Here is a 25756-nt window from a genome sequence, read left to right as displayed (position 1 = left end):
CTTTTTCTTTTTATTTATTATTTTTAGTCGTATTGATTAATGTAAAACACTTGTATAAAAAATTACTTAAATCATACTTAATCAATAATATAGTTAAAAACAACGAAGCTAAAATGAAAAATAGCATATTTGAATGTTAATCTTATTGCAAGGAAAACATTATATTTAAATGAATGAGACTTTAAATTTTATCCATTGTTGATAAATTCATCCATTGTTCTCTAAAAAACAAAACATAAGAAAAATAATTTTGTGGTACACATTGAATTTTAAAATTGTATCTCCATTTGATTTGTGTTATAACTATTAAGGAAGATTTGTAAAAAAAAGAAAAAAAAAAACTATTTGAGGAAGATTCACAAGTCAAATGAGATGATTTTTATTCTAAGGTGGAAACTTGATTCACAAAAGTGTGGTTGGCGTTAAACATCAATATCCATTTCTCACTGAAAGGTGCGTGTTCTTAAACGAGCCTCCTTGTTACTTTGTCCATTACCAAGAACAGAAAAGCATATATTTTTCGCATTCGTTCACTCTCTCCAACACCCATAGAGCTTCAAACGGGCGGCGGGGGTGGCCCTTGTGAATTGGAATATCCTGCAGCTCTTTCGGAATGGTTTGCAGACTGTCAGACTCCGTGTTCCTTTTCATGGTATACCATTTTATCCCCACCCCCCCCCCCCCCCCCCCCCCCCTTTCTTCTCTCTCTCTCTCACAACGTTATCGTTTAGAGCTTTGTTGCTGCTTTTATGGTTTTCTTTTTGTTTGTCAATCTTTTGGGTTTGCATTTCAGTGCCCCATCAAAAGCTTCGTGGGAGTCGAGAAATTTTGGCTAATTGTTCTCCTTCTCCCGGTATGTTACTCTCTCTTTCTTCTTTCTAGCTCTATCAAGTTTAAGGTAAAGTTTGTTTAATTAGTTTGGCTAAGATTTGAGCTTTATTAGCTTCGTCATTTATTTGGCCCAAATGGGGATTTGAGTTTTATTGTATTGGTGCGTCGGTACTTAGCATGGTAAATTGGGTGTTAGAAATGGCAAAAACTGGAACTTGTTTGATATATGCATCTCGAACACCTGCTTTGTCTGCATTGAGCTAGTTAGAGTACGGAAGCCAACGTCGAAAAGTAAAGGATTTTCTGAAATATAAGCAAGGAATTGAGGAGAGACTGAAACGACTTAAACGGATGAATGCCACTTCGCTGGAGCCCTCTCTTTAAGTTTCTCAATTTCTTATGCACGATCGACTCATTAGCATTTTCTAATTAAATGGCAGTGATCTCTGTATCATTCATTATATTCCATTCAGGCCAAGGGAATCAATATGGGTTGGTTATTGTTGTTGTGATGGCTTCCGCCACTGGTGTGCGTATTCTGTAACGTGTCATACGCTGTACAAGATATGGACTCAGAGTACCCTAAGAGAACTAGTTTTTCTTATGGTCGTCATTTGATTGGACTAAAGTGTATTAAATGTTACCTTTGTTGAATCACTAAGTTGTACCAAAATTTTAAACGGATAGAATATGTAAATCTATCATTTAATTATTGTAATACTCTCTCTCTCTCACGTGTGATTAGATGGTAAATTTAATCATTTGATTTATACTTTGACGTTCTCTCTCTCTTAATAAGTGTGCCTGAAAATTAGAATATTTAATTGAGATGGGGTGAAGTCTAGAATCATGATTCAAACTTAGGAGTTTTGCTCTGATACCATATTAAATTACTAATTATTCCAACAGCTTAAACTAATGGGAAGAGGTGAATTTGATCATGTAATTTTTCTAACAATCTCCATTAATAATCATAAGCAACCAATAGAGGAGAAAAAGCTGAAAGCTAAGGTATTATCAATGAATCTCTCCATCTTTTCAATGTGACTTTTCTGTGAGTGAAGCAATGTCTGTCATACATTGTCAAAATTATTATGTGAGTTATAGTTGTTCAAGCTATTGTTGCTTCTGGCATTCTCTATTTTAGGCGTCTTATTTCTATTCTGATAGACAGGCATATGTTACCTGAAGGGAGACAGACTTCTCCAGAAGGGTAACAGGCATAAGCAGTTTTTATTTCCTAAGAGGACTAAAGTCCTACAAGCCGTTGCAATTCCAGTTGTAACAGCTCCAACAGACAGTGCTGACTATAGAAAAAAATTAGCTGAAAGCTATGGTTTTAAGCAAATTGGAGAACCAATTCCTGAAGATGTTAAATTAAAGGACGTTATTGATACCCTTCCAAAAAAGGTAATGCTTCTATTTCTTTTATATGTTTCTGCTGAACTTAGCTTTTGAGAATTAGACTTTGGGCCCAGATGGAAGATATCTGTGCCAAAGATTGGTGCATTGAAATGGGTAAAACTATTTCGTTTGGTTAACTTCCCCTCTTAAGCAGTTGCTCTTAGTTGCATGGTTGGAGATGCAGAGTCCTTTGCGGGTTATTAATTTAGGGTAATTAGTTCTGTATTTAATGAGAACGGGAGCATTAAATTATGCTTCACCTTTGTGCGCCACCTTTAAGACTAACCTAATAGCTTAACTAAAGAAAATATCCTATTTTCTTGTACGAATTTGAGGTTGGAAATGTAGACAAAAGAAGAGAATTGATGATATTTCTATTTATTTTTTCCTTTCCAAACTTCTGAAGGTGTTTGAGATTGATGATGTGAAAGCATGGAGATCAGTTTTAATATCTGTCACTTCCTATGCCTTGGGGCTCCTCATCATTTCAAAGGCCCCCTGGTATCTACTTCCTCTGGCTTGGGCGTGGACAGGGACTGCAATAACTGGGGTTAGTTCTTTAAACTTCTTTATTATATGTTATATTGCTTGTGACTTTTATGGCGGGTACATTTTCCCGTGCCCCCCCCCCCCATTCCATCATCTTATCAGATGTGCATCCTAGCTGATTCATATTACTCTTTATTCTTGTTTCCATAAAGTTCTTTGTTATAGGCCACGATTGTGCTCACAAGTCTTTTTCAAAGAACAAATTAGTGGAGGATATTGTTGGTACTTTGGCCTTTATGCCATTGATATACCCATACGAGCCATGGAGGTTTAAACACGATCAGCATCATGCGAAAACAAACATGTATGTATGATTTTTCCTTTCGAATTATCCCAAGCTGAAAGCAGAAGAAGTCTCTCCTCTTTTTGCCTCACAAATTTGTTGTTGACGTGTGATTATAAATGTTTAATTTTTTTCTTATGAATTTTTCTTGTTGTTTGCTGTTTTGGCTGGTTTACTACTTTTGTAAGGTGCTGGTCTTCTTCCATTTGTTAAAGTTTCATATTTATTCTCATCCATCTTACTTCTATAGGTTGTCTGAGGATACAGCTTGGCATCCTGTTTGGAAAGAGGAGTTTGATTCATCCCCTGTTTTGCGCAAGGCAATTATATATGGATATGGTCCTTTTAGAACATGGATGTCTATAGCACACTGGTACGTAAGAAAATACAGGGAACTATATGGGGCAATATTTACCGTGTAACAATTTTTTCCTGGCCATTACTATCAACAGTTACCGCTAGTAACTTGGGCAATCATGATTTTTTATGTTTTTATTCGATACGTTATGTGCCTTGACATTAATAAGCATCCTTATAGGTTGATCTGGCACTTCAATGTGAACAAGTTCAGACCAAGTGAAGTGAAAAGAGTGAAAATAAGTTTGGCTTGTGTCTTTGCATTTATGGCAATTGGGTGGCCATTGATTATCTACAAGACTGGGATCATGGGATGGATTAAGTTCTGGTTGATGCCATGGTTGGGCTATCACTTTTGGGTAATGCTACTTCCAATTCTCTTGCAGTAATATTTGGACACACTTTTAACACATGTTATATTGATATTATCTTTCAAGAGTGGTTAATATCCTGGAAATCTATAGCATCTGTCAGATGGCCCTGCCATTTTTCTTGTAGATATTGTTGTGGAAGGTGGTGATACATGCGGCAGAAAGGAGACTTCCTTTCCTGCCGTGGCTCACACTACATGAAAATTTTGGAAGTACCCCAATTACTCGAGTCATGTGGGATTTGTTTCTTTCTGAAAAAAGAAGGGGTTCAACATGAGGACTTCTCACTGAACTTATTGGAAGTAGCCAAGCAAGATGTCCAATGTGATCTATTCATGGTTTGCTGCAAAATAATGTGACATTATTCACTTTTGATATGTTTCAGTTTCACTCTTGAATGATCTTACATTCTCGTTAATTTAAAAGTCTTTTGGCCCAGCTTTATCAGTTTTGCAAAGACGGTCCATTGAAAATATTCTTGCAAAGTTTAGCATAGATTATGCTAGAATCCCAAATTTCCATAGTTTGATTCATATTTTGATGATCATATGAACTTATGAACTGGTCATTTCAGCCTATTAGATGTGTCCAAGTATTATGATTTTATTTGTATGTGTAGATGAGTACTTTCACCATGGTCCATCATTCAGCTCCTCACATACCATTCAAATCTTCAAACGAGTGGAATGCTGCTCAGGCCCAGCTAAATGGAACAGTTCATTGTGATTATCCTCGATGGTAGTGACTACTTCCTTCTTTGTCTCTGTCTGTCCTTTTGTCGCTTTGATTGGCAAACTGATGGGATATACTTTGCAATCTGCTTTATTTTCTATATACATGAATTAGACTGCTAAATTCCGGCTCCTTTTTCCTGTACAGGATCGAGATCCTGTGTCATGATATCAGTGTCCACATTCCCCACCATATTTCTCCAAGGATACCAAGCTATAATTTGCGGGCAGCCCATAAATCTCTACAAGAAAATTGGGGAAAGGTATAATTGCTAAGTTATTAACACCTACATGCAGGCACACAGACACGGGTCCCATGGTTTCCTTACTGATGCCAATAAGTTGCTGATTTCGATCATTTTTCTCTCACATCTCATCAACAGTATCTGAATGAAGCTAATTGGAATTGGCGTTTGATGAAGACGATAATGACCCTATGTCATGTTTACGATAAGGAGCAAAATTATGTTTCCTTTGAGCAACTTGCTCCTGAAGAATCTCAGCCAATTACATTTCTCAAGAAAGTGATGCCTGATCATGCTTGATTTACCATCTGCTTCTGGGGTCCGCGGCTTTTTGGTTCTTTCTTACCTAATTTTTTCTTCCTTTCAAAGTCAAGTTAGTTGTGCTACTTCGATTATCATTTTTGTTCCTGCTCATGTTGTACAATACATTTGAAAGTTTCTTGTTGATATAGAGAAATAATTGAAGGTAGCTTCCTAGAAGTTCACATAAGGCACTTTTGATTACTGGATAGTCTTGTATGGAGGGTGCTGATGTCATTGTTTTTTTTCTGGATTATCCAAGGAATACACTCGTTTTCTTTGTCAATAACAAATGATCATGTTTCCCTACATAAAAGTGATCCTGAACAGCGTGGTTTTCCTTGGATGATCAAAACCTCCTCCTAGTATCAACGCTATGTTGAATTCATAAAGTCTACTCAGATTGAGACTACATGAGGGTCGGGGTAATATTGATTGGAGCAATGGAGCCTATCATTTGTTATAGTTGGCTGACATTTATCTCTGTTCACAGAGTATCTTCCCACAATTAAGCTCCTTTTTATCATTATATTTTGCTGACATTTTCTTTCTGACTGTTTGCTAGTGACTGACTTTTGGGCTTGCTGTCATGGTTAACAATTGATAAATCTAAACTAGGCTGCTTGTTTAAACAAAAGTAACCCTTTTCTAACCAAACATATGGAAGTATTCCCATTATCTGCATTCTCCAATGTCTATTAGATTTTCTTAGTGGGAAAAATCCACCCATATTTACTGTATAATTACGTTCTTCTGTGATTTGTACAATGGTTTTTTTAATCAATGAAGCTCGCTTAGAAGAAAACAAAGCCCACCCCCCTTCCCTTCTCGAGCAAATCTGGAATCTGTATCGAGAGCATGGGGATGCATCAGAACAGGAGGAAGGGAATAAAACTTTGTGAAAGCAGAGGTCAAAAAGAATAAAAAGAAAGATGCCAAAAAAGAGAGAATGAAAGAGGCGTTCCTGGTCAGTTAGAAAATGAAACATGCAAGTAGACCCACAATTGACAAGTAGATGCATCTTCCCAACAAAAACATGTGACTCTCTGTAATTTAGTTCAGCAATCATTTTCGTTTCTTTAGTAACAATGGGAAACCCCCATTTATACAGACACTTTTTGATGTCCCTCTATGTGTTATATGAGGTTATACCTAGTTAAAGCAATCATCTTCATCTCTCTTAAGAATTAGCAAACCCTATACAAGCTCAGAACTTTACTTATAGGCCTAACTGCAACTCCCCCTATATTCTAGAAAACAAAAAGGAAAACCATGTATATCAAAAGGGAAGAAACACAAAGACCAAAAACAAACGCAGACCATTACTGAATCATATAATAGGTGGTGGTGGAGTCTCCCATATATCAAACACATTTTCTTCACTATGCAGCGCGAAGAGCCGATCACCACCTATAGAAAAATCACATATCGAACCTCCATAGCTTCGACCCAGCCTCGACGTTAAAACCCAATCAGGACCACAGAACACTGATATGGAATCATTCATTGACGAGAAGAGTTGCCCTTCATGCAATGCCAATTTAGGGTAACATGGCTCGTCTGGCATCTTCCCCTTCATCAACCGGCTTCTTGAGCTCCACCTGATGCTCCCAGCAGTGCTTCTCAAGTCCATGAAACCTAAATCCTCATACTCATTCACCACACAGATAGAGCTATTCTCCTCCATTGCTATTGCATCTCTAACCCGCTTCTCATCCACAGTCGTAGGAGCTCCAATATCAGACCAAGACCAAGCCATCTTCTTATCCCTAAAATCCAACAAACTAATGTAACAATTGTCCTTCCTAGGAAACAAGGATGCAACCAACAAACAGTTGCTCCCATGTAGCCATTGGAGTTTGTCAGCATCACCAAGTGACCAACCAAGAGGCTCATAGAAAAAATCAGTCTGTTTTCCTGTGACTTGGTCCCAGACTCCAATACCATACTCATTACTCCGACCTTTACAACTAGAAAATATCTTGCAATCCGAGCTGAAACTCAGAGCCCCAGCAGTAAAGCTCTTGACTTGATTATCATGATTGACTTGAAACTTATGCCTCAGCTCCCCTGTTGATGAACTGAACAGACCCATCCCACCATCTCCACGGCCTAATCGTTCACACACACTGATCACAATACTCTGTGAGTCAATCCAGCCAACATCATTGACTCTTTGGTAATCGAGCGTTATTGATGCATGCTCATCTAGCATCCAGTCATAGACGTGAACCATGCTACCATGAGCAACGCAACATCCACCATCGGGGCCAGCTCGAATCGCCGTTCCATCGCCAGGTGCTTGACCGGTTATAGAACGAGAAAGCCGCAATCGATTGCCATCAAAGGGACCCCATTTCGAGGAGCGAACGTGGGCTAGAAGGCCATAGAACAGGGCCTCCCGGTAGAGGAGTTTTTCTGGAATATCCACTGGAATGTAGAGCTCGCCGGTTCTGAGGAGATCGAGGAGGATGGAAAAGCAATCCGGGTTCCGATCAATGAAATATTCCCCGGAACTATCTGTTTGTAGAGTCCAATTCTCGTCGAACATCGCGCCGAATATCGAATTTCGGCCGGCGTTTGCTAGGGTTGCCGCAGTTGTTTCAAAGAGTCTGCCTCCAACATTAAATCTCACCCTATCTTTCTGAATTCCCATGATTGGGTTTGTTCAAATTCGAAAAATACAAATCGGGTTTTTGAAGTGGGAGGCCCAGAAACCAGGCAGGACTCGTTGGATAAGACGGGTTTCAGTCTAAAAACCGAAAATCTATACAGCAAAAACAGGGTATTTAGAGGGGGGAGAAATGGCTATTAGGATCAAACAAATTAGGTGGAGATATGGCTAGAGAGTAATTTGGATACCAAAAGCAGGGGAAAAGAGTTGTGGGATTGTACTTCGAATTCGAAAAAGGAACTAAATTTAGACAACGACTAGTTTACAAGGATCAAACCAGAAAAGAGAATTGAAACGGATAGACAAGAAGCTAAAGAGCATATCATTGAGCAGATAAGTTATAAGATTTCGTGCAGAAAACAGAGCAAAAGATCATGTAGAAACAGGGGAACTTCGATAAATAAGATGGTGAATAATTTTGATCAAATTAAGAGAAACAGAGATCTGGGTATCGAAGACAGGTGGTTTTCAGTGACGGGTTTTTAAATCTGTCGTATCTGGTGAGAACACATTGAAGAATAGGAGCGGATGGAATTCAAAAGGAAATTACCCATCCTGTCTCCTTGTCTCTCAATAGGTCCTCTGATCTTCCTTTGGTCAGGACATTAACCGTAACTTTTCTTAAAGTTAAATAGGCTTCATTTTCCCATTGGCTCCTCCACAGATCCACACAGCTGGATCACTCTCTTTGTCGCATTGAACGGTGGGGATACAGAGGTTGAGGAACATCATATGAGGTTGCTGAGTGGTCAAGGTTTCCTTCCCTTTCCCACGAATTCTCATCTCTCTCGCATTAAAGAGTGGTTAAGGGATTGTTGCTTAACGTCTTTTCCAATTTGGGAAGAATGGCAAACTTTCCACCTCCAACTTCTCAATGATGATAATTCTTTATCTATCTCAGATTTCCAATAGATAATACGTTTTATGTAATTTATTAATTTCTAGATCATGACCGAAAATATATAAAGAATCCGAGAGAGAATAATAGACTCATCGAATAATCAATACTAAAAAATTCTGCCTTTATCATTGTTAGAATTGCTAAGAAAGATTTAGGCCTCATTTGGAATAGGACTCATCTCAACAGATGAGTTGAGTTCAAATTTAAGTATAGCCCAATATCCAAACACACAATAACTCACAAATCATTAAACATTACTCAACTCAAGACTTCTTTACATGTGGGCCTACAATCTTTGTCAATTCAATACATCTTTACACACAGGACTCACAACTTTTTTCAACTTTTTATAAATACATTTTAACTCATTTTAACATACAAACATATCTAAACTCATGTTAGGTGGGCTATACAAAACTCACTATATTATCTTAACTCATTACTATTTATAAAGAATTCAATTTATTTCAACTCAGCTCAATATCTAAATAAGGTCCTACTCAATTAAAGTGATTCTTTAGTTATGGTACATACAATTCCGAGCACTGATGCTTCCATGTCAATTATTGGAAATGTGATTTAAGGAGTTTCAAGAGTTGATAAAGAACTTCCACCAATGCAGCATACAACATGTTGGACGTATGGGAAATGAAAGGGCACACAAACTGGCTAAGCATGCTTGGAAGTTGGAATATTGATGATATAAGTGTGTGGGAGGGGTCATATCGTGAGTTTAAAAATTCTGTTATTTGGATTGATAAACACTGGTTGTAGTGTTTGTTCTGGTTAATTGAAAGCTTGTTATTAAAAAAAAAAAAAAAAAAAAAAAAAAAAAAAAAAACTTGAGTTTTGATTAGTTTTTAACTTTCACTTGTTCTATTTTCAAGTCGGAGTATAGAGCACACCATTTACGTTACTTAAATAGTAAGATTTAGTTTATAAGATTTAAATTTTAGAATTTATCTTTCAAATCAAATTATATTATATAAAAAATTTATTAGATATGTTTTATACACTAATTTGATTATAGAATTTGTATGACGCCCTCTTTCTAATTTAGCCATATTATAATTTTGATTTGGCGACTTACATATAGAATGCAAAATTATACTTTTTTTTATAAAGATTTTATGTTGTATTAATTTGTTTTTTCTACTTGTAATGATGAATAAATGACACATAGTTGCATGCCACCCACCCAACCTCTGAATCAGTTATGTTTCGTTTATGAAATCGAGGAGGGGAAAACCATTCTCATTTTGTCATGCTTTTTTTTTCAGCCTTTTTTTTTATCTGCGGCCACCGCAATTTGCCGATCGCTGGCTATATACGCCACGCCACCGATATTGCACCTATTGTGTTTGGGTCTCGAGAAAACATCTCATCCTATCTCATCATTATAATTTTTTTAAATTCTCACATAAAATAAAATAAACAATTCAACTTTTTCAAATCTTAAAATAAAAATAATATTAAAAAATATATTCTAATAATATTTTATTCAATTTTTTAACTTTAATCTCAACTCATTTCATCTCATCTCTGAAAACAAACCAGCCCTTAATCTCTTTCCTGTTTCTGTACTCTCTAACATTAAAAATATCAAATTGGCATTACTTTTTCAATATTGGGTCATGCACCTTTAGCAATTTGGCAATTTAGGTTTCGTCTTCTATATTAATCCCTGTTTTTGAGCAAATAAGAAGTACATCGTACATCTTGAAAGGAAGGAAAGTCTAAGGTGGGCTTGACGTCTTCTTTCATTCGTAAGAGTATTCTATTCTAAAATTTTTATACTCTACACTTTTTGTATGATATAATTTGTTATAACTTTTAAGTGATAGAAATAATATGTTCTGTACATCGACCAGAGAATGGAATAATTCAATTCATAAACAAGTGAACATGGGGTATTAGATGATCAATACTTTCGGCTCTTTTATGGCTATATTGTGTACACCAGAATTAGCATTTTTATGGCTAATCATTGACATGATAGAATTAGGTCTTATTTAGATGTTGAGTTGAGTTGAAATGAGTTGGAATTTTTTTATGAATAGTAATGAGTTGAAAGAATAAAGTGAATTTTGTGGAGTTCATTTAAGATGATGAATTTATATGTATTTGAATGTTAAGATGAGTTTAGATGTATTTATGAGAAGTTGAAAAATGTTGTAGATTTCGCGTGTAAAGAAGTATTGAGTTAAAAAATATTGTGAGTTTTATGTGTACAAAAGTTTTAAATTGAAATAAGTTTAACAATTTAAAAATTTAATATTTAAATGTTAGACTGAATTTAAAATTAAACTAATATCAATTCAATTCAAGTTCTAAAAAGGACTTAGTTTTATACTACTTGCCCCTAAATAAGGTATGGCCGCCATTATTATACGGTGTCCAATCACCAACCTCAAAGCTAGCTTATCTGCATGCATATAATAGATTATCTGAAATTAATAATTCGTTAAAACAAAATAATTGCTACTGTACTGCTACAGAAAAAATAATCCAAATTCCAAATGCATTAAGAGAGAGAGAGGGTGGTTACCTTCATCGTCATCATCATTGTCAACAACCTAACCTTTAAACCCTGTTGGGGTTTGATTTTGTCTTTTTCTAGCTTGTTGTTGGCTGGCTTGAATTAATATGTAGAGTTAATCATATTGCATGCACTGATGTGTGTGTGAGATATCATTTTGGTTAACTGAAACTCACCAAGTTTATCGGTTTAAGATCATGTAAATTGGGACTTGGGACAAGTTCTGTCAATGATGCTTGATACAAGTTATGAGAAACTAGCATAGATTGCCTTGGTTTTGTGTGTTTTTCTTTGCATTTGAGTACGCTTCAAAGTGAAGGTCGAAGAACAGCAGATTGCTAGGTGATGATTCTAGATTTGAATTTCCTAGGATTCTTGATCCAACTCTAAATTTTAGAGTGATAGAGATAGATATATGAAGTGAATTCAATATTTTTTATAGCTGATCAAGTGAATTATTCGGACAATATTAAATACTTAATAAATATGTCTATTTCTCTCTCACATTTTAGGTTTTGCTTGTTTTTTCTTTTTCTATAATACCGGAGTAATGTTAGGTATAAGTCTCAAATGTATATATTTTTTGTAAAAATTTAGGTCCCGTTTTCTAAAAAATGAGTTTTTCAAACTTTCTCATGGTGTAGTCCACTTTTTTTTTATAAAAATCTTGCTTGAAATTTATACATTTGGATCTTGTACATATTAATTCTTGACTCTCGTAACATCATGAGAGTACCTGCCGTGTTGCTCGGTAATGTTGAATGGTTGCTCCAAATGATTTTTTAAGGCATCGCGTGGACTTCAACAAGGTGATCCGCTTTCCCCTTATTTGTTTATATTATCCGAAGATGTTCTTTCTCGCATGATTAATCAAGAGTTCAGTTTGGGAAGAATTCTGCCGTTTCATCCTAGTGGAGGTTCATTGATTTCTCATTTATTCTATGTGGACGATCTACTAATTTTTGTAAATGGAGGAAGTGCTTCTATGAGAAAAATTATGGAAGTGTTACATAGATATAAAGTGATGTCGGGACAGCTGATTAATCAAAGTAAGTCTTCATTGTTTTTCTCTAATTCCATTCCTGTTAATAGGAGGAGTAGTTTGAAAATGATTTCAGGATTTGAGAAAGGAAGCTGGCCATGCAGATATTTGGGAGTTCCGTTATTTGCAAGAGGTATGAAATTGAGGATGTTTGATCCTCTTTTGGCAAAAGTGCAGAAGAAACTAGCAGGGTGGAAAACCAAAGTGCTCTCTTTTGGAGGTAAAATTATACTGATTAAGCATGTTTTGAATAGTATGCATATTCACATGCTCCATGTTTTAAATTTACCAAAATGTGTGTTAGCCAAACTTGAGAAGTTATTCTCTGATTTCCTTTGGAACTCATCGGTTGATAACAAAAAAAGGAAATGGATAGCATGGAAAAAAAATATGTTTGTCGGTAGAGGAGGGGGGCTTGGATTCAGAAATTTGCATGATGTTCAGAAGTATTTGATGATGAAATTTGCTTGGAAATTGATTAAAGGGGGTTCCATGTGGTTAAGATTTTTTACTACTAAATACATGGGTAATTCTCATGTGTATTCAGTATTACATTTAAGAAAAGGAACCAGATTCTAGAAGGGTTTAATGGCTTTAATGCCAAAAGTGATACGGAACTCGAAGTGACTCATTCGGGATGGACAATACAGCTTTTGGATGGATAATTGGTTAGAAGCGGGTCCGTTGACTAATTCAATCTCGGTGGTAGGAGTTTTGAATCTGAAAGTTGCAGATGTTTTTGATACTAACGGGCCAAAAGTGCAGGAATTGTAGCAACTGATTCCAGATGCAATGATGAGAATTATTATTGAGTTTGGAATTTAGATTCGGCAGGGGCATGATGTTTGTGTATGGAAGCACGAGGTGGATGGTAAGTTCACTACAAAATCAGCCTGGGAATTAATTCGACAAAGAGGTGAGCTATGTCCTTAGAAAAAATGGTTATAGAAAAATGGGATACCAAAGAAGATGTCCTTTTTCTTATGGCGAGTGAAGAGAAAGGCTATTCCGGTGGATAACATTATTCGAAACATAGGTATTCGGATGGTATTGAGGAGTGAATGTTGTACTAAACCTCAAGTGGAAACCTTGCACCACATTTTATATGAGGGAGAAGGAGCTCAAAATGTATGGTCTTTTTTTGCAAAATCCTGTTATATTAATGTATCACATATTAGAAACGAGGAGGGTATGTTGAATATTTGGTGGCAAAGGGCATCTTTGAGTTCGCAGGTGGGTTGGCTTAAATGGTTAATTCCTATTGTGATTTCTTGGGAACTCTGGAAAGCTAGATGTGCTGCTAGAATGGAAGGCTTTAGTTTCAAATGTGAGAATGTGATTCGGGAAGTTAAATTGGGCTTGAGGAATATTTCTATTAACATGAGGAGGTTCCGGCACATGGGTGTAAAGGATAAGGAAATTTTGGATAATTTAGCTTGTTTGACTTTGCCTATTGCTAAAAACAAAAAAAAAAAAAAACCAACGTTAATTTTGTGGAGAAAACCAGTGAGAGGGGGGGTTAAAGTTAAATGTGGATGATAGATATTGTGGTAATCCAGGAGTTGCAGGAGGAGGAGGAATTATTCGAAATTCAAATGGGGATGTAGTTGTTGGTTTCTCTCGTTATTATGGCCATGCTACTAACAATATTGCAGAATGTAAAGCTGTTTTGGATGGCTTGCGTTTATGTAAACAATTGAGGTTGCGAGAATTTGTGATTTAGTTGGATTCTTCAGTTATAATACATTGGTTGGCGTTGGGTGTTTGTAAATTCTGGATCCTTTGAGATTATTGGGAAGAGATTAAAATATTAGCTCGGGAAAGGAATGTTCGGTTTAGGTACATATTTAGAGAGGCAAATATGGTTGCAGATTTTTTAGAAAAACAAGGGGCAAGAGGTATGGTGTTGGATTTTTCTAGGTTGGATTCCATTTAAGGTTGCATTCGAGGTATTATTTGTATGGACAAACTTGGTATTCCGTATGTTAGAACTTAAGCACGTTGGTTTTGTGAAATAGGTTTATCTGGGATGGGCAATTTTATTTGGTGAAGAACTGGGACGTGGTCTTTTTTGTAAAGTTTTGTTTAATGGGGGAGGTTACGATATGACACCTGAGTTGATAGAATAGGATGATTATTTGTACGCTTTTTAAGTGATTTGAATTGGTTATTACGGTATTCTTCCGTCATAAGTGAGATTTTTTTAATAATGTGAGTCGGAATCATTATTGAATATGTGACCTTTGTCTCTTCATTTAAAAAAAAATGTTCTTTCTCTATATGTTGGAATGGGCCGATTGCTGTGTTTGTGATGGGCCTAACAGATGACAATTGGTATGCCAACTGCCAAGTCTTGATAAGCACGACCCATAGTTTTAACATTCTTTATGGCACGATCGAATCTTGTAAATCTATTAAAGAATGCATCTTCATATGCTACATTCACAGGTGACATGAATTCATTGATATGGCCAAGAGCTAGCCTGATGGCATACAGTTCTCTCCATACATCATCTTCACACATTATAAATTTATATGTAACTCAAACAAAAATAAATTTTGCTACTCATCATCTTCACACATTATACTTATCCCCACACATCATACTTATTTTTATTATTTATTATTATTTTTTTGTTTTTATTCTTCCTAAACTAATTCAATTTTTTTACTTATTATTTATACATCATATATTTGATAAGAAAAAAAATTATGTATAATATGTAGTGTAAAATAATAAGTAAAATTTTTCTATCTATAAATATCATGAGAATCATTTTGGGCTTATATATCTCCCATAATTTCGGACAAAAGATCTTAACAATGAGATGGGACATTAAAAAGGTATATCATTGACAAAATCCGTGGTCCAAATGCGCTTAAACATAATTGGACTTGGTGTACTGAGAATGTGATGGATTTTGGTTATGAGATGAAATGAAATTCGAAGAGAAATGTTATATATAATTTTGGAGTATATAGATGTTGTCTAATTTTTTTTTTTTAAAAGAATGAAGTTTATTATTAAAAAATTAATTTTTTTTATGTGAATTTGATATTTATGTTTTTTTTAAATGATTTACGCAGTTCGCATCTACAAATATCATTTTTATTACTAAAAAGTATTATTTATTATTATCATTAAATAATTAAAAATTATTTAACATTATTTACTTATTTTCGTACCAATTAAATTTACATCATGAATTCTTAATTTAATAAAAAAAAACTGTTATTTCCTACAGTATTTGATTATGGGCCACGAGAAATGTGGAAATCCAGCGGTTCAAATAAGGCCAATCTGGAATATCCTAGAGGGTCCCACTTTTGGTGGCGCATCAACCTGAGACTTCATAGCCATCCCACGTGTCACCACTGTTGATCTTACGGTCCAAAAGCATCCATGCAAACACAAATTTACCTACACTTTTTATTCTGAATAATCAGGTGCGACGAGATTCAGCGTGGTCTTTCCGTGTACCACCAAAAAATCCTCGGGAACGTAGGGTTTATTACTGCTTCTCCCTCCCTTTTTGTCTCTTTCTCTTTCGCAGAAGCCGAAAAGCCTCTGCTTTCTCAAAACTTTCCCCCAGAACCCCCTATAGAACAAACAATCGGTAGTGTTTTTGAGCCGAATGCATATACGTATAGAAGGAAAAACCTGTAAAACTCAATAGCTTTTAAATCCAGTTCAGAGGTTGTAATGCCTGACAGCTTAGGAACTAGTATGGGATCCGAAATCCAATCGGATCCTCCATGTGCCTCGGCGAATGGATCCCCGGCTTTGTTTCACAGGAGAATAGAGTTTCACCCGGCGAGGAAGCCCTTTAAGGGATTCGGTAATGGCGGCGGTGGTGGCGATTTCAAGCTTGAGACTCTGAACCCCGGCGGCGGCTCGGACCAACGGCGATTGGGGTCTAACACGGGTCAATCAGGTTTGGCTGGGAAGAAAGGAGATGGGTCCGAGTTTTTGGAGCATGGGTTGGATCCAGAGCTCAGCTTCGGGATTACCGTTCGGAGAATTGTAAGTGGTTCAGTGGATTTTCATGGTTTTGGGTTTGTTTAACTGGTTTTGGAGAGTGTGTAGACTTAAGATTGGTATATTTCTTGGAATTAGTCTCTGCTCTTCATTATTTAGTGGGTGCTCCTAGTTTCTTTTTAAAGCTTTCTTGTCCAATTTGTTCTTGCTTCAACTTTATGGTGTTTAGTATCGATTACTTCCAATTTTAGTGGTGTAAAAAATTTCCCGTTCTCAAATTTTTACGCATTTGCCATCTTTGTTATATTTGTTATCATGAATCATGATATTTTATTTAAAATTTCTGAATTTATGCCATTAGTTTGCTTGGGTTTCGACTTTTTCTTGTTTTGATTTGTCTTAAAAGTAAAAGTTATCCAGTAGCTCAACTCTGGTTTGAATAATTTCAGGGTGCTGGCCTGCAAAATCTTGGAAATACTTGCTTCCTCAATTCAGTGTTGCAGTGTCTAACGTACACAGAGCCTTTAGCAGCATACCTGCAGAGTAGCAAGCATCAAAATTCTTGTGAGTGATCCCCAGCACGTTTTGTTCCCAGAGAATGCCCTTGACTGAAACGGATTTATGTCTCCTGCTTATTTGTACTATATGTATATATGAATTTGTACATATGCATGTTCTAACAGTTGCTTCCTTAGTGACCCGTGCATAAGGACGGGTGGTTCTGTGTTAAAGGTATTTTTTGAAGTTTAGGATGTCTATTTGATAAAATCTAAAAAAGTTTATATGCTTCCATAACCAGTGAAATTGAAGGAATTGAATGAAATAATTTTACTTATAAAAATTACTAGTGAGATTATTTTCCATTATATGACAAAGATTATGTGTGGAGATTCTTTTTTCTACTATTCAGACTGTTCTTACTCTAGCGACTTCTAAAGAGTGGCCTATGCGACAGCTGGACGTCAAAAAATTCCTTTCTTCATAGCTTTCTTAACGAAGAGGTTTATATGAAGTGACCTCTGGGTTTTATAGATCTTACCCACTTCCAATATCCTCTCCCTTCTCTCTATTCATTCAATCATAATGTAAGTCTTCGAGTCACTTAGAAGCCATTGAAAGAACAGTGTGCTGATGCACTCCATTGTTTGGTCTTGTATCTCTGTTCTCATTTTCTACTTTTTTGGCTTGTAATATCTTAAGTACAACTTAATATATGCCTAAATTCTAGTTATAACACTTATCCATTATTGCACTTGCACCTTGAACTCTTGATCTCAATTCTGAGGCTGTTTGAGAAGGATATGATCTGACCATAAGGCTTCTGGTGTGGTCTGTTCATTTATGAGTTATATTTGACTAATTGCACTCATTAGAGAGTAGGCCCCATTTGGATGTTGAGATGGTCTCATCTCATCTCATCTTATCTCAACATCCAAACACCACTCAAACACAAATACTTTTCAATTTTAAATCTTCAACTTTTTCATCTAGTCTTTTTCTTTATAGGTAATCAAAGATAATATATTCATAGAAATAGGTATAGCCTGGGTACACAGGAAGTATACATGAAAACACGCCTAGCTAGAGGATACAATAGAACTTTTTCATCTAGTCTTTACTTAATCATTACAACTTTCTCAAACTTCAAAACAAAACACAAAAAATAATTCAACTTTTTCAAATCCCAAAACAAAAATAATATTAAAAAATTATATTCTAACGATATTTTAACTTTATAATATTTTTATTCAACATTTTTCTCCCTCCTTTCCCAAAATCTCATAAAACATTTTAACTTCAACCATTTCACTACTATTCACAAACCATTTGACTACTATTCACATATTTCTCATCTCATCTCAACATCCAAACGAGGCCTAATAGCCTTAACTCATTCGTTCAACCACTAACTTACTTTCCTAAGAAATGCAAGTAGTATTTCATATAGATTTTTAATTTCTTAAAAATTTGGAAGTGACTATGCCTGTTGGTTATGCATTACTCTTCAAGTTTCATAGTTTAAAACTTATTTTTTTGTCTTGATACTTTCAGCATAGGCTATCAACATGCTAACCTAAGTATCAACCTTTACCGCATGCCAAGGATTTTTTTTATGCTACTAACTGATCTGAATCCACAAAAAACCCAAGAATTGTATGGTAGACCTACATTTTCTTTGTTCTTGAAGTCTTGAGGACTCTTTCCCAATCGCTAATTGCAATTTTGATCAAGAATTCATGCTATTGTGCATGCGCTCACTTGGACTGGAAAGAGTTAGCTGCAGATTAATATTTGAACTCTTATCGGCTATTTAATTCTGTTAACTTAACTGCAAGATTTATGCTTTTTGTCTGACAAGAATTCCTCTGCAAATAAGGTTTTCATGCTCAATTTAATAAATTATTGTGTTTTTTACAGATTTCTTACAAGCTAATTTTTTTCTAGACTTCTATGGAAAATTGCCATGGTTTTTGTCCATTATATCAGATTCATTGGCCCACTATGGCCATTGGTCCTAGAACTTGGGTGGTTAATTACATGGCATTTCTAATTTCATTTGTTGTTTGATGAAGGTCATATTGCTGGATTTTGTGTTTTATGCGCCATCCAAAAGCATGTCAGCTGTGCTCTACAATCAACTGGGAGAGTATTAGCACCTAGTGATTTTGTCAGGAACTTGCAATGTATCCTTGTTCTTATATATATGGATTAATGAATGGATACGTTTGGTGTTCAAAAAGTGTTTTTGCTTCTGGGAATTCATATCTTAATTGATTCAACTGCAACAGTCGGTTTTCTAAAGATTACTTTTCAAGTAATTATTAATGCTTTGTTTGAGAAAGAAAAAACCTCATATTGGTCCTGAGGTCCAACCAATTAAGTTTTTGTTAAAGGATAAACAGTTCGTTCTTGATTTTATTGAGATACAGCCTCTTTTTTTTTTTTTTTTTTTTTTTTTTTTTGCATTTGAACTGTGTTGGAATTTGTAACTCCTGACCACACAATTAGGCATATCACGGAATTTCCGGAAAGCTAGACAAGAGGATGCACATGAGTACATGGTAAATTTGCTGGAATCAATGCATAAATGTTGCTTACCTTCTGGAGTGCCTGGTGAATCCCCTAGTGCTTATGAGAAAAGTTTGGTGCACAAGATATTCGGAGGTCGCCTTAGGAGTCAGGTAACCTAATCTTGATACCTGGTAGAATGTATTGACATTCTATAATGAGTGACTAGATGCCTTTGAAACTGCTTTTGGAGTTTCAATTCTTTTGGGTGTGTTCCCTGACAAGGTTGGAAAATTTTTTATTTAGATTTTTGACCATTTTTCCTTGTTTCTTCCCCAGGTTAAATGCTTGCAATGTTCTTATTGCTCCAATACGTTTGATCCATTCTTAGATTTAAGTCTTGAAATAGTCAAGGCAGATTCCTTGCATAAAGCACTTGCAAACTTCACTGCTGCAGAGCAGTTAGACGGAGGAGAAAGGCAATATCAGTGTCAACGATGCAAGCAGAAAGTTAGGGCTCTCAAACAGCTTACGGTCCACAAGGCACCATATGTCCTAACTGTTCACTTGAAGCGGTTTCATGCTCATGATCCTGGGCAAAAGATTAAAAAGAAAGTTCATTTTGGTTGTACATTAGATTTGAAACCCTTTGTCAGTGGTTCCTATGTAAGTGAACTTCTTTTTATTGCAAGTTTCTTTTCCCCTAGATTTCATAGGCATAGCCTTTGTTTTAATTATTGGCATCTGGTATTTTAATGAATATTATATTTAAAAAAATTCCGATGAAAAAAAATTATTTTGCCTCCAACAAAGAGTGTAATTGAGATTGATATAATGTTTCTCTCAAGTGAAACTGAGTTTAAACAATGGAGAAATTTTCCTTGGGGAAAGTATTGCGAAAGGAGGAAATGGGTATTGAATGTGGAATGTTGGGAAATATGGGGGATCTTGGTAGGCAAAGCCAGTCACGAATCAAGAATTATGCCAAGATATTAATTTGTTCAGAGAAAGTTTATCAAATAATTTTTGTGAGAGTAATGCTCTTCATCATCGTAATCGTTGTTGTCCCCAGTCACTTGGTAATGTCGCACAATTCAAGTGGGTGCCATTTTAGGTGGTTGATAGAAAAAGCCACTTGAAATGTGATACATCACCATGTGTGATTGAGGATGACAACTTGGATGAAGAGTAGCAGTGCAATTTTTTTTAATCCCTTTATTTTCACCAGTGCCTCCAAGTGGCATCTACTTCCCCTCTAACGAAGAGTTTTGTTTCAGCCACTGGTTCAGAGTGTTGGGTTCAGTCACTAGTTCAGTTTAGTAAGTGCACTAATGATGTACATGTCAAAAAAAATAAACCCATTATGTTGATTGTGAAAAGAGGCAGCAATGACATAGAGGGAAGATGCCAGATGTTATGGCTCTGGATGTATATTTTAATTTTCAGTATCTGATTACTGATGCCGTTAATGGAAAACCTGCTTTGTTGGAAGCAGGAAGCAAGTCTAGTTTCCAGATTTTTGTAGTAAATGCATGATGCTGCCCTATGTTCCAACAGTTTTCAGGTCATTGTACATAATATATATTTGACATTTTGTTTCTTATACTTCACAGGATGGAGATCTGAGGTATACTCTTTATGGTGTTTTGGTCCATGATGGTTGGAACACCCATTATGGACATTATTCTTGCTATGTTCGCACTTCAAATGGCATTTGGTACTATCTCAACGACAATCAGGTAAGCTATCAATTAGTCCATTTCTGATTAGATAAAACCACTCTTTGGTGATATTACAAATATGGTAGAAAGGTCCCAAATCTGCGTTATTCAAACCTAGATTATACAACTAGCTTCACTTCACAACCAAATACTAAATATGGGTACCCGATTGTTGTCTTTGAGATGAATTTCTCATGAATTTTTGCAATTCTTCTATGACAGGTTGCCCCAGCCAGTGAGAAGAGAGTTCTAGAACAGCAAGCTTACATGCTGTTTTATGTTCGTGACAGAAGAAATATTATTCCGAGGAAAATCCCCACTGATGTTGCTCATAAAGAGAATTTGAAAGGAAACACTAATGGAAATAGAACATCTTCCAGTTTCAACCAAGGCTTAAAGGAGATAGTTAAGAATGGTCCAGTTGAGAATCGGTTAAGTGGTGCAACCTCTGCTACTGCTGTTTCTCGGAATGATGTGTTAAATGTTGGTCCACATAGGACACCCCTTACTAAGGAAGAATTAGTACAAAAAAATAATTGCCTGATAATTACCCAATGCTCAGTGCTGGAAAAGGTTTCTGTACTAGAACCTGTCTTAAAGTTGCCATTATCAAACACTCCACAGGAAACACTTCCTGTTACTGACCCAAACTCAGTATCAGCTCCATCTGGTGATGGTGGGGCTCCTGATATTGAAAAGACAGCTAAAGGCATTATTAATGATCATAAAGAGCATGGAGATTCAAGGAAAGATATGAGAGTCTCGGTTGCAACATCACCTACCTTCAGTGATCCCCAAAGCTCTTCTACTGCCAAACTTGTCAGAGAGGAGACCTCTCAGAAGGTCAGTGGATGTTTCTTTACGCATGCTCCTTAGGGTCCTTACCAGCCCGGTGGGCAGATATAATTTTAACCTTGTTCCATACTGATCTGTTACATGTTTTATTCGCCAGATTAATCACGTTTTACATGTAGCACCATCACAAAATCTTAATGATATGAAATTGACTACAATTGTCCCTGTAAGTACACCAAAAAAGGCCTTGCAAATGGTCAGGTATTCATTAGTCTGAACAAGTCTTGATTTTTTATCCTTCAATTTTTCCAGGTTGGGAATACATCCGGCACTGTTGGCAATTCACTGGTTGAGAATGCTGGTGTTCCGGTTCAAAAAATAGCGCTTGATGGGTCAGTGAAATTGTGCTCATCATTGAAGAGAAATGGATCACAGAAACAAGCTTGTAATTGCAAACATCACAGAAAACTGAAAAAGAAGCTAGTGAAATGCCGGGCGGCGAGCATGCAGCTTAATTCACACTTCCTTTTCCAGGCATCGTTGAGTTTGTGGAAGAAGAAAAAGCACAAAAGAAACAAAAAACACACTGTAGATGTGAAGAATATTAACAGAGAAAACTTGTTTGACATGGATTGTATCTCAACTGATCTGGGGCCGTCTACATCTGAGATTACCAGGAAAATTACCTCAAGTTTAGCTCAACCTCTGAGAAAAGGGATCAAGTCTGGTTCAAAAGAGGGAGCTAGTAATGCTGCTGCCAAGGATTTAATGAAGATGGAAGATATAATAAATGATGAATTTAGACAAAGAATCGATCAGAGTGGAACTGTGCTTGCCACTGATAAGCAATTGGAGAAGTGCTCTGGCTCTAGCTTGGAAGCAGATCAGTGGGAAGCAGGACGATTAGATGGTCCAAAAGAAGGAAAAAGAAAAGTAATGCAAAATGGTTTGATGAGTATGCTCACCCGAGGTCTGGAGGAGACAGTTGGTAAGAGATTTTTCTTGTAGTTATCTTTCCAGCATTCATCTGGAAAGATACGTTATTTTGAGCTTGGTGCTACTGCTTATAATTCTAAAGTGGTGCATGTAGACCCAAGTTACAATAATTTCTGACAAATAAGAGGCCCTAGCAAGTGGCAATGCATGCTTTAAGTTTATAAGACTTTTTTTATAAAGAATGAAATTTTATTGAGGCATAAAGGGGGGCAAAAATTTATGTACGCAGGAGGTATCCAGGAGAAAGTGCCCCTTAGGGTAGAAGAAATTAGGTTTATATAACATACTCTGGATTTGTCTTTGTTCTTCTTTTTCCAAATTGGAAATGGGATATTCTGTTCAAGTGAAGGTCTATTTGGGATTCACTTATTTGGGATCTATATCTTGGCATATTCCTGAGTCCATGCTGGTTTTGCCATAATTCTTTTCCCTATAGCTCCCAATTGCTCAACTTCAAATATGGTGGATCAGTCTCAATTCCCTGTTAGTTGGAATGAGGCAGTAATATGGGGCCAAGGGTCTACTTATATAACCTAAATTTCCAATGCCAACTAACATGAGAACCTTAGTAATTGCCTTTTTCTTGGGGATATAGCATGCTGATTATTGTTCTTTGGTCTTAATCTGTTGATTGCAGTTGCTCAGTGGGATGGGATAGAGTTGCCTACATCTCAATCTGCAGCATCAAATGGCATGGGTAAAATCAGCATCGGCTACATACCAGATGAATGGTAAGCTGGATTGTCGGTTATTTTGCTAGTTTTTCTTAAGTTAACGAAATGAATTCACTGACCATAAATCACTATGAAGTCATGCTCATTCTTGAACTTGACTGCTTGAGAACGTGGGGCTTAAGCACATAACAGCTGTATTGGCGATGCCTTGATGAACTTAAAAGAGTTATGAAACCCTTACCTGTTGTGTCATCCAGTTTCCTACTATGAAGTCATGCTCATTCTTGAACTTGACTGCTTGAGAACGTGGGGCTTAAGCACATAACAGCTGTATTGGCGATGCCTTGATGAACTTAAAAGAGTTATGAAACCCTTACCTGATGTGTCATCCAGTTTCCTACCCTGTTGTTAGGCTTAGGTTAAAACATTTGAACGCAATTTGGACACTGAACACTGGGATGGTTGGGTCTTATACATTGCCTTAACTGCTCAGAGGATGCAAAGTCTTAAATTTATGTTCGAAATCTTTATCTTTTGCTGATGGATTTTGAGTTCACACGGTTGGAAGGAGATGTCATACAGAATGAGTTTTTGAAAACAGTGGCTGAGGAGTTTGGATTTGATGTAGCTCCTGAGGTTGATGTGGTGTTTGCTTAGAATTGGCAGTGAGTTTGGCAGGTGGATTTGGGTTAGTGGAGACTGGTGTTTTGGGGATTTTTAACCTAATTTGGCCATAGGTCGAGGTTTTAGTTGGGAGGAAGTACTTTGCAGTAGATGTGGGTGGCAGTGGTAGAGTTAACGCCATAACCTAGGCAGTGAGCAGTGATATTGCTGAAGAGGAGAGAGAATGCTCACATTATTTGTAGTCACTTTTAATTAGAATTTTTTATATGTTAGCTTAATTGAAATTGTAGTCATCTTTGATGGGGTTTTGGTTGCATGGCTCAACTCGACTGCCCGCAAATTCAAACTTATATCACATATGATTTTAACTTGGGTTATCCATTTTTCAATATCTGCAGGGATGAAGAATATGACAGGGGAAAGAGAAAGAAGGTTAGGCAGTTTAAGCATACTTTTGGTGGACCAAATCCTTTTCAAGAAATCGCCACCAAGAAAACACAAACGAACAAGGCTAAAGTGAACCGATCTAGCTCAGGAAATCAGCCATTCAGGATATGAAGAAACTAGATTGATATCAGTGAAGTGTAAGCCTGACTCATTTGTTTGCCTGGAGCAATTGGTGTATTGTTTAAGCAGAAATTTTAAGGAGAGTGCTAGAGCTGATCTTATCCTTTCCGGGAATTGTTTGTTAGGGAGGGAGATTTGGGGGGATTTTTTGTATTGGACTTATTCCTCTCGGAACATTTCTCATGTTGGAAGACTTTATTATCTGAACAGGTTTTATGTTCGAGAAATGATCAAGTTCTTTTTGCTAATATAACTCAAGTCTCTGAGTTATTTCCGAAAGTTGTAGTTAGTTCCATTTTATTAGTTTTTAGTTGTGTTATGGATCATAGATTGGTGTTTTTTTACTTTCTAGGGGCAATTTGAACTGGAGATGTTTTGGCATCGATTTTCTGGGTATCCATCTTGGATATTTGAGACCTGTTATTTGGCATTTTCCTTTCATGCATGCTCCCAATGTGCTGCAAAGGAGGGAAGGGTAATAGGATCTTTCCAGTTTATTGTTTGGTTGGAGAGAAGGGAAAAAAAGTGTAAAAAATTAAAAATGAGAACCAAAAAATGGAAAAAAAATTCATATACTTGCCTCCAGAAACAAGCTCTACCTATTCAAATTTTAAACTTCTTCCTCCTTTTATTATCTTGTGAAAGGAGCCTTGGACTCCTCTCTCCCATCTCCATCATCTCAAGGAACTTTCCTCCCAAACAAACAAAAATTGAATATGGGTGTCTGGTCTCTTATGGGATTGTCAGAGACAAGTGCAACCCATTGGATGTCCGTGCTTCTTCAGTATATAGAAACAACCTCTTCTTATCGTAAAAAGATCAAAATCAATAACAGAATGCACGACATAAAGTCCAAAACCAGCATTAAATTTGCCCGTGGCTCTCCAAAGCGTCCAACCAGGCACAGTTAATACACCAAGTTCTCTTTAAGGCTGTACCTTGAAGTTCACATGCGAATCTCAGACATTGCTGTCCCCAAGACCTACTATTTCTCGTGTTTCACCTCCCCATAAAACTTAGAACCTTGTTCTTACATTATTTCATACACTCAAAGAGCATGTTGGTTTGAATTAATATGGATATAATCATGTTTTCCTCTCACCTCTCATGGCTGCCTATGACGCCCTTTAATTATTTGATCAAATTAAATGATCTAATGCAGAA

At 36.4% G+C, this 25756-nt stretch overlaps 3 protein-coding genes across 3 annotated transcripts; 2 read left to right on the top strand and 1 right to left on the bottom strand.

Annotated features, from left to right (window-relative positions):
• Positions 1–469: 469 nt before the first annotated feature.
• Positions 470–5240, top strand: LOC121244526 (omega-6 fatty acid desaturase, chloroplastic). Its single transcript, XM_041142634.1, has 10 exons — positions 470–652; positions 794–853; positions 2002–2241; positions 2642–2785; positions 2937–3088; positions 3318–3440; positions 3606–3783; positions 4415–4533; positions 4675–4789; positions 4910–5240. Exons 1-10 carry the CDS (start codon positions 614–616, stop codon positions 5069–5071), a joined length of 1332 nt encoding a protein of 443 aa, XP_040998568.1. The 5' UTR covers positions 470–613; the 3' UTR covers positions 5072–5240.
• Positions 5241–6093: 853 nt separating this feature from the next.
• On the bottom strand, positions 6094–8586 carry LOC121244527 (BTB/POZ domain-containing protein At2g24240-like). Its single transcript, XM_041142635.1, has one exon. The coding sequence runs from the start codon at positions 7725–7727 to the stop codon at positions 6402–6404; it is 1326 nt and encodes a 441-aa protein (XP_040998569.1). The 5' UTR covers positions 7728–8586; the 3' UTR covers positions 6094–6401.
• A 7177-nt stretch (positions 8587–15763) lies between these two features.
• On the top strand, positions 15764–24840 carry LOC121244793 (ubiquitin carboxyl-terminal hydrolase 23-like). Its single transcript, XM_041143001.1, has 10 exons — positions 15764–16251; positions 16656–16770; positions 18780–18890; positions 19216–19388; positions 19555–19881; positions 20829–20954; positions 21159–21779; positions 22044–22719; positions 23365–23458; positions 24424–24840. Exons 1-10 carry the CDS (start codon positions 15931–15933, stop codon positions 24581–24583), a joined length of 2724 nt encoding a protein of 907 aa, XP_040998935.1. The 5' UTR covers positions 15764–15930; the 3' UTR covers positions 24584–24840.
• Positions 24841–25756: the final 916 nt, after the last annotated feature.

The sequence above is a fragment of the Juglans microcarpa x Juglans regia genome, chromosome 8S (genome assembly GCF_004785595.1).
Source record: "Juglans microcarpa x Juglans regia isolate MS1-56 chromosome 8S, Jm3101_v1.0, whole genome shotgun sequence".
NCBI lineage: Eukaryota > Viridiplantae > Streptophyta > Magnoliopsida > Fagales > Juglandaceae > Juglans > Juglans microcarpa x Juglans regia.
Note: the sequence above shows the minus strand (reverse complement) of the source record. Positions and strands in the feature narration are given on the sequence as shown.